The 9,627-nt window shown below is 25.0% G+C and overlaps 1 protein-coding gene across 1 annotated transcript; it reads left to right on the top strand.

Annotated features, from left to right (window-relative positions):
* Nucleotides 1-236: 236 nt before the first annotated feature.
* On the top strand, nucleotides 237-8,290 carry LOC145842377 (mitochondrial ribosome-associated GTPase 1-like). The gene is made up of 7 exons (XM_082949804.1): nucleotides 237-436; nucleotides 3,086-3,240; nucleotides 3,944-4,060; nucleotides 5,367-5,576; nucleotides 7,022-7,200; nucleotides 7,596-7,858; nucleotides 7,963-8,290. Exons 1-6 carry the CDS (start codon nucleotides 241-243, stop codon nucleotides 7,852-7,854), a joined length of 1,116 nt encoding a protein of 371 aa, XP_082805930.1. The 5' UTR covers nucleotides 237-240; the 3' UTR covers nucleotides 7,855-7,858; nucleotides 7,963-8,290.
* Nucleotides 8,291-9,627: the final 1,337 nt, after the last annotated feature.

Raw genomic sequence — 9,627 nt, 5'->3', positions numbered from 1 at the left:
TATTAAGAGTTTTAATTATTATTAAAAGAGTTTATAGTGAACTTACAGTATCTTTTCAATTTTTTACATGATTGATTTTTTAAATTTAATTAAGTTTTTCATTAAAAAGGGACATGTAAAATTGCTGTTTAAAAAAAATAAAAGAAAATCTAAAAACCTGTGACCAACCTTTGATGTAGAAATTTGAAAATTGAAGCCTGTTTGTTAATAAAGATATAATTTTTTTTTATAGATCTTTTAATGTTCAAAACTATGTTAATTAGGTGCTCATCAAAAATCCAGACAATTAAGTCAGGTTTTATATTTTGTTCTAGTTGCGCTCTACACACGAAAAAATTTCTTAACAATGATGGATATCCTATTGACATGAGAGAAAAAACTGATGACTCAGCTAAAGATAACTTTTTAAGATGGTTTCCAAAGCATATGTCTATAGGTTGTTGCATTTTAAAGTTTTCTTTATTATTTTATTTTTAAATATCTATATTGTACCTTATTTAAGTTAAAAACCACAACATTATTTGAATATGTTTAATTTATTTTTATACTATATAAATATAACTAGTTGTAGTAGTATGTAGTTTACTACAATAAAATTTTCTAACCAATCTATTAAGATATTTATCTATTTTATTATTGTTATCTTAAGTTGGTAAGTTTATTTGAACAAGTAGAAATATAAAAGTACTTATTTATTATTTTATTTATTTTTAGATTTTTATAAAGTACATTGTAAACAAGTTGACTAGTTTATTTAAAAACTTACAATTTAAATAAAAGAATAAAAGTAAAAATATTTTTTATTTAATTACACTAAAATTGTTTTTGTATCAAGTTTTTAATAGCTAAGCACACTTAAAACTATGCTTTTAACTAGTTTATAAGAATCAATATTATCATTTTTACTTCATTACTAAATAAAAATTAAGTTTAATTTTATCTTTCTATCTACCCTAAGTATTACAAGATGTAACGTTAAAAGGCGTTAATTCCTGGAGATCCTGATAAGCTAAGCTTATTGGAAAATATACCACAGATGTTTTTGTGTCAAAACTTTACTCCGACTACTGGCGTTTCACTGCTCTCAAATAAATTTAAAAAAAGATCTACAGAATCTCAAAAAAGCTCTAAGAACAGTAATATAGAATAGAACCTTAAGTATTATCTATTTTCCGACTACTAAAAAATATATTTTGTTGCTTTTCACAGGTTCACAATTTCAGTTGAGTTTTTAAAATATTTTTCATACTATCCTCAGGATTTTCACTTTCAAAGATTTTATGGGATTTCAAATGGTTTCCTCAGATAATTTAAATTTAAAATCAACTAAAAAAATTAACAAAAAAATAAATTGAAAATAACAACAAATAACTAATGAAAATATAAAGTTTTTTGGGTGGGAACTGTGCGCTGGTGGGAATTCTAAGTGTAACACTTTTTTTAGTTCGCTTAAAATAATTTCGTAGTAGTCGGGCATATTGTCAGGCTGGTAAGTATTTACTCCTTGACCAGCCAAATTTCTTATACAGGACGTCATGGGTTAACAACGAGCCTTGCAACTTAAATTTATTTTTAGTACCTGAGTAAATATCAAATGATGGTGGTTTAGAATTTATGTCTAGTAAAACATAAGAGTTTCTTAAAGTTTGGGTTGTTACACATTAAATAGCTTCCACTTACTACCCAAGTTTAAGTAAGAAGATTAGATTTAAAAATGAGTTATTCTTCATTACTGGACTAGGTTTAAATTATATTTACAATCATTTGCTATAAAAATTATTTGTTTAGTTATAAATTTTACTAATATTTTGAAAATCAATTTAAATGCACAATAATCATAGTTGTTATTTAATTAAGTTTAAGGAAATTAGTGATTAGGGTTTGTTTTATCATCAAGTTAAGAAAGTTGTATTTGTCTAAGAATTATTAAAAAAAATGGTTTTAAAAAGACATTTCTAAAGAAAATACAATATATATACAATTTATTTACTTATTTTGAAGTTAAACTAATGTTTTTGCTTTGTTTTTTGTTTTGGTTATTAAATTCTAATTTGTAAGCTTTTTCCATTTTAAACCTCAAAACTCTCTAAACTATCTCTCTAGTTCAAACAAAAAAAACTGTTATTTTTAATAACTTATTGTTTCATCTAAAAGTGCTAGTTATATAGGAGCTAGTAGTTGTTTTTATTTTATAAATTTTAAAGTATTCATTTAAAAACATTAATTTAATCTTTTATTTACTTTACATAGACTTCTTAAAAATATATTTAATTAGTAGTTAATATAAAAGCCTAGTAGTCAAAATTTTGTTTAGTAAGAAATCAGATCCTGAAAAAACAACTGTTTGATAACACATTTTATTTTATTTTTTTACTAAATCCAACAATTAACAATACCCTGAAATATTTTGAAGTTTTAACAGGTTTCAAATACTAGTTTTAAAAAACTTTAGTAAATAATTAGATACACAAGTTAAACTTGGTTGAAGCTTTTCAGTAATTTATATCATTTATACTAAATATAATATATAAATAGAACAAAATTAAAATTTAATTTGATTATAAAAAGTAAAATGGGTTATCTAAAAATAATAATTCCCAAGTTAGTTTTTTTTAGTTTAATTTTTAGGTCAACCAGTGGAATTCTAAAAAACACAATTAATTGTTGCTATATAAGACTGCACCTTAATCCTTAGTCTTTAGCTCATAAACTTCCTAAAGTTTATTGTTATAATGCGTTTTGATTACTACCTGTAAATAAATACTATTGATAACTGATTGTAAGAACCTTTTTTTGTAAGTTTTGACAAGTATCTTTATTCTTAAATTGGTCTTTTTTTTTTGCTGTTAAAAGAGCAATTTAAATAGTATGGCAAAACTACATCTCAATACTTTTTTATTGTTTTTTTTTTGTTGTAAATTTATTAGTTGCTGAATAAATAAAAATTTTAACTGTGCCAACAAAATACTTGATGTAGTTTGTAATTTAATATTTGTATGGTTATAAGATGTTTATTTCAGTTTTTATAAATAAGTTACATACTGTCAATCTTATACTCTAACAATTAAAAATTTCTTTACTTCAGGTCAAGAAGAAATGAAAAGAAAGATGTTTAAGATAGACTGCGTAATTGAGATCCATGATGCAAGAATTCCATACTCTGGAAGAAACCCTCTTTTAGAACATATATCTGGTGGAAAACCTAGTGTTCTTCTTCTTAACAAAAGCGACTTAATTAATGTTAATATTATTAAAAAATAATTAAATAAATAAATTTGAAGTTTCTAGCTATATAAACAAAAGTGTTTAGCAAAAGGGTTGATCAAACCAATTTGATCATCAGACCACATGTTTTTGGTAGACTGAGACTGTTTTCATCCTTATTAGAACAGTCATTTACTGATTGATGTGTCCTAGTAAGGACAAAACAGTTGTCAGTCTACCGAAAGCTTATGGTCTGATGATCAAATTGGTATGATCAACCCTTTTGTTAAACTTGAACTATTTTCCTGGCATACGAAAGTACAGGCTTCTGCTCTGCAGACTTTCCCTGATGGTTTTGTTGACAAACATGTTTATTCATGTATTTTAGTTAAAGAAAATGGTAATAATTATACAAAAACATTTTTACAAGACAGACTTTATTTTGAAAGTTAACTTGAGTTGTATAATTTATACAATATGACTATTAATTTATAATTTAGTAATTTTGTAAAAAAATTGTGATACCTCTCATGGCCTTTTCATAAAAAATTGAAGCCTAAATATAAATCAATAATCAAAGTAAAAATAAGTAAAATTTAACTAAGTAACTAGTAATTATGTTTTACTTCAAAAATTGAACCTGGTTTGGTATTTAATTAACATTAATAATAAAATTTAAAACAATTACTATAGAAAGTATTTAATAATAAAAAAGATCTTTTTAATTATTTTTGTATAGATAGACGATAATGATAAAAGTTTAATACGTGAAAAGTATGCTCAAGAAGGAGTTTCGAACGTATTTTTCACCTGCTTGAGAGAAAAAAGTCACAAAACAACAAAATCGCTGAAGAAGGTATTTTATATAAATAGAGTTTACAAAATCTTTATTTAGTAACAAATAGTTAGTTTAATTTAGAAACTTATAGTCTATAAACTTAGAATCTAAGTAACAATCTGTTTAAAAAAATGTTATTTTAAAACTATTTGAACTAATATATAACTAAGTTTTGTTTATAATATAAGGTTTTTCTCTAAATGTTACACTATAAAGTTAGAGTAAAACGAACTATTTTAAAATGTACTATTATAGTACTAATAATATATCATGACTTACGTTTGCTACATCTAAACTAAAGAATTCTAAAAACAGATTTTTTTGTAAGTTTCAAGTCTAAAAAACGTTTCGCTATTTAATTTTTTACTCCATACAAAATTACCTTTTGTTAATTAATTTATTTATTTGATTTCATAAATACGTTTAAGTTGTAAACTATGAAAGGAGATATATTTTTTCTAATTTTTAGCTAAACTAACAAAGTAAATTAATAAAACAAGTTTGTAATTAAATGAAAAAACTATGTTATAAATTGATGTTTAATACAAGTCAATGATAGATAAATGAACTATAACATATAAAACGTTAGTTTATGCTTAACCTTTACAAAAAGACTTAAGTCATAAAAAGAAGTTTAAGTTTAAAAAAACAATAAACAATTTCAAGGCTGTCAACTAGTGGCATAATTTAAATAAAAATAAATACTTTTGTCAGACAGATTTTTTACAGAAAAGCACAAAATTTTAATACAATAACAAGTTTTATATTCAAAAAGTTTTAAAAACTACTTCATTGCAATTTTTCATACTTAGTTAAGTGATACTTCACAAGGTATAGTTACATACTTTTTAATCAAATAGTGCTTATTACATATTTTAAATTACTATTAAAATTACTATTATTAGTTATTTAAAAATTAGTTTGTTTTAAATAGAAATGGTTACAATTGAAAATAAAAAGTTTATAAATTTAATAATTAATTAACTTGACAAAAATACTGCTAAATCCACTAAAATAAGCAATTGAGAGTAATCATCAGTGTATATTTGACATTTTTTGATATATTCTACAGTTTTAATCAAGATGTAACTTGTAAAACTTAAAATTGTACTTTCAACAATTATTTTCGTTATAATCTTTGTTATATTAAGTTAAGTATAAACAACTTCTTATTTATTTATGCTAAGTGTGGCACTTATAAACAATAAGTCGGTAATGTTACTAAATTTACAAGTTTAATTTTAAAGTAATTTTTATAACGTTTAAACCTATCAAAGTTTTAGTATTTGTTCTTAAGTTTAAGTACTGTTTATTTCGTGTTTAGGTGATACCTTACTGCATTGATTTGGTTCAGAACATGGACAGGTATGACAGAACTTGTGAAAACAGCATCAACATTATGGTTGTTGGCGTACCTAACGTCGGAAAATCGTCGCTGATCAAAGCTGCCAGGAGGCACTTTGTCCACCTAAACACTGGTGTTTCTGTTGGCGCCAACCCGGGCCATACAAAAGCTGTACAAAATAAAATAAAGGTAACTTGTAAGTTTGTGTATTTGTTTTAAGCTACGATTATTCAATATGTTTCACATATGAATTGAGAACACTATTTTTGGTTTATATTAAGTACAATGCTTTACTTTGAATATACAAAGTGTGATAGCTATAGTTTTAAAACAATTGTTTGTTTTGTTAATTTAAAACTGTTAAAAACAGTAATTATACTAACTAAAGTAAAAGTGTTTATAAGTTGAAAAAGTATAAATTTTAATATTTATATTACTTTATAACCAATACTATATACTTGAAACAAATATTTTGTTATGTTTTTGTTTAATAAATTATAACTCATATAATTGAATTTTTGATGAATTTATATACAAACACGTTCATGAATTTTTAATAAAAATTGGTTTCCTCAAAATCTATACAACATCTGTTAATACATTTAATGTAAAAATTAAGTTTATCTTGCCTCTAATGTATAACATCTGGTGCTTGTTATAAGCTGTTGTTTATCAGGATAATACAGGATAATAAATCATATACAGTTTTTGTATCTTTATGTTTATAGTACAGCATGATTTGAATTATGAAACAATTATTGTAACATTAATACACAAGGAAAGCAGTAAAGTGGCGTAAAATAGTTTGTGGAGTTTTAATATTTAACACCAGATCGCCAATTGCTAAGTCTATTCACACTACTAAATTTTAAAATTTCAAAAAATATCACTATTATTCATCTACTTTTTAGCTTTTTTTAACTCCGACTGAATTAGACTAGTTTTAAGAAGTTATTTTTTGCAAAACATAAATTAGTTTGATTTTAGTTTGTATATTTAAGGCTTACCTTTGTTTATTTAACTATTATTTACAACTTTATCTTAAAATTAACGTTATAGCTTTTATTAAATTAAAACTATAGCGTAATGTTAATGGTCGTTTTGTAGCATTGAAACTTAATCCAAAGTCAAACTATAATTGTTTCATTTACCACAAATTCTTTCTTTAGTTTTTCCTTATAGTTAACTATAACCATAGTATACTATAACTATAGTTAACTATTTTTTGTTTACAAAATCAGCTGCACGTGTAATACAATAAATATATGCAAAATTTTGAGAAAGACAAGTTTATTAAAAAACACCTAGAAGCGTTTAGATGTTATTGAAAAGCTTTTTTCAGAGTAATTTTTCTCATCCTACTCTAGTGAATTTTAACGAGTTTAAACAAGTACTATATAATACAGGGGTCGGCAAACTGCGGGCCGCATTAAATTTTTTTTCAACTAGTTTAATATATTAATATTCTCAAAAAACAGAAATTAAGTTTTGTGTTATCTTTAAAGGATATTCTATTGCCTAATTTTTTTTGCTCAAAAAAAAAATTTTTTTTAATGTTTTTTAAAGCACATAATTCATACCTTTTTTGACTTGCCGACCCCTAATATAACAACACATTCACTAACTGTTCACAGGTATGTCACAACCCGCTGACGTACCTCGTCGACACTCCGGGCGTGCTGCATTCGAAGGCGAGTGATTACGACACCAGCATGCGGATGGCAATTTGCAACACCATTCCCGACTACACCACTCTGCCCGTTCCCGTCGCAGACTATCTGCTACACCACCTCAACAAGCAAAAAAATTACAGGTAGTTTAAGATGGTTAAAATCTTAAGCTTAAACTTTTATAGAAAAAAATACTATAAATATACAGTTTCTACAAATATAATAACACAGTGAAAGCTTGAACTTCAATTTTTTTTTTCATTTAAGGTTTTTCGAATTACTATATACAAGTTAATCACCTTTAACCTTTTTATCTAACCTTTGTTTATAAGACAAAATATTATCAATTAAACAATAACATTAGTTTTGTGCAAATCTAAAGAAATTTTAAATGTAATTTTTAAAATCTAAAGTTCTCAAACTAAAATATAATTCAATTAATCTTCATGAGTTGTTTAAAACTCTTTTTCTTCTCACTTAGTTGGCGTGTATTTTAGTTAGTCTTCCTACAATTCGCGTTGATTCATTCTTGTTCCAGCTACGTGAAAGCCCTGGGTCTTCCCGGCCCGACGGACTCCATCATCAAGCTGGCCAAGTTCGTCGCCTCCAAGCACAACAAGTCGTACTCGAAAGTGGAGAGCAGTGGGGGGATGCGGAGGGAAGTGCGGATATGGGACCAGGAGTACGGAGCGAGCAGGCTGACCCTGGCGTTTCAGAAGGGAAAGCTGGGAAAGATAATGCTGGACTGCCCCGAACACGACCACATCAGCTCACCGTTCGCTGTCAGGCACTATTGAGCGGGTTGGTTGGTTTGGTGCATTAAATGTTTTAGAAAAAAAAATATTAATGTTATCTAAACAAATTTACTTTGGTTGGAACTATTAAAATCTTCATTTAATTTGCAGAAGTAAAAAAGAAGTTTGGAAGTCGAAATGAAAGATGAAAGAAGAAAATACTTCATTAACATTATTAGTAGACAACACGATGGTTATATAATTTGTAAAATATTACAAAATACTTTTTTTTGTATATTTTTACCAAGTATCTAAGAATTGAAACGTAAAAGAACTGGAAGATTTCTTTCAGTAACTTTAATGTTTATAAAACGATTTAGAATTTTTAAATATGTCTTCGAATTAATTAATTTGGTTGAATTTTATTATTTATTAGGTTTTTTTTCCATTGTTTATATATTCTTATTCATAAAGTAAAACTTTTTTTCAATAAATGGAACAATTAAATTTACTTTTTTTTTTAGTTTGGAATTTTTTATAGAAAAATTGTATTTGATTAGTTAATTAGTTGTTTTTTTTGTACTATAGTTTATATAGTTGCGATTAACTGGAAAGGGTTTTTATTTTATAATTTTGTAAAAAAAACTATCATCCTACAATTTTTTTAATAATTTTTTTAACAAGATAAATTTTTATAGGTTTTTTTAAGTCATTTAAATTATTAATTTAACTTAGATTCAGTAATTTAATCTTAAACTTTTAATAGAAAAAGTAATTATATACAAAACTTGCTACAAATTTGTTAAGACTGTAAAAACTAACTATAGAATTTTCTTAATACTAACCTGTCTTGATTGTATTTTGTTAGTTATTATATGCAAATTTAGAAGACTTATGTTTTAATATTACTTTAGCTTAATTAGAAAAAGTAATAAAATAAGTAAATAAAAATTATCAATTCTAAGATGAGATACCTAACTCAAAGTAGTAGAATTTTAAAATATTTTTGTTCGATGCTTTTTTCTTTAAAATTATTACGCTTTATAAATAAAAAAGAGATAAACTAAAGTGAAATTTTATATATGTAGGTTTTATTAGCTTGTAAATAATAATTAGTAGATGTAAATATATGGTTTTATCAATAAAAAAAGACGTTCTTTATTTATTGAATAATATTTTTAGAAAATAAAGTATTTTTAGGTCAGAAATTTAAAATAAATAATGTAGTTTGACGTCCATATATAAGTAAGCGAAAATATGACTTATCAGCTGTTATTTTAAATTGAAGTACCTAAATCATAAGTTAGGTGCGAAATCACAAGATATATTGATTTTTCTTTGAGTATTTTCTAGGTTTGGAGCTTTTTTTATGTTTATTGATATTTAAATTAGTTAACTTAGTTTAAAAATAGATTTTAAAACGTCTTTCTAAAACTGAAAAATAATTTGGTGTTATATATAATAATGTTTTGAAAAGGAATTAACATTGTTTTTTTATGTGTTATCGAAATTTGATTCAAGCAAACAACTATAAAACTATTTTTGCGCCAAACGATTTAACTAGAATGAAATTTTTTATTTTGTGTGAAGCTCTATGTCAGGGTTTCTCAAAATATGCAGTTGGTACATACATTTTTCGGTAATATTAAGATGTTAAATCGGCAAAAAAAGGTTAACTTTTAATCAGTGAGCTTTTTTTGCACTTGTGCTGTCAAAACACTATCCTTAGTACTAGATGTATATTACTTATATTAATAAGTTTATTTAACAAATTACTCAAAAAAAAAGTCTGGGATGTACTAAAGTTATGGAATAAAACTAAAATAGTCTTTAAAC

The sequence above is a fragment of the Thalia democratica genome, chromosome 8, assembly GCF_965202585.1.
Source record: "Thalia democratica chromosome 8, ktThaDemo2.hap1.1, whole genome shotgun sequence".
Taxonomy (NCBI): Eukaryota; Metazoa; Chordata; class Thaliacea; order Salpida; family Salpidae; genus Thalia; species Thalia democratica.
This window is presented reverse-complemented; position numbering and strand designations above follow the sequence as displayed.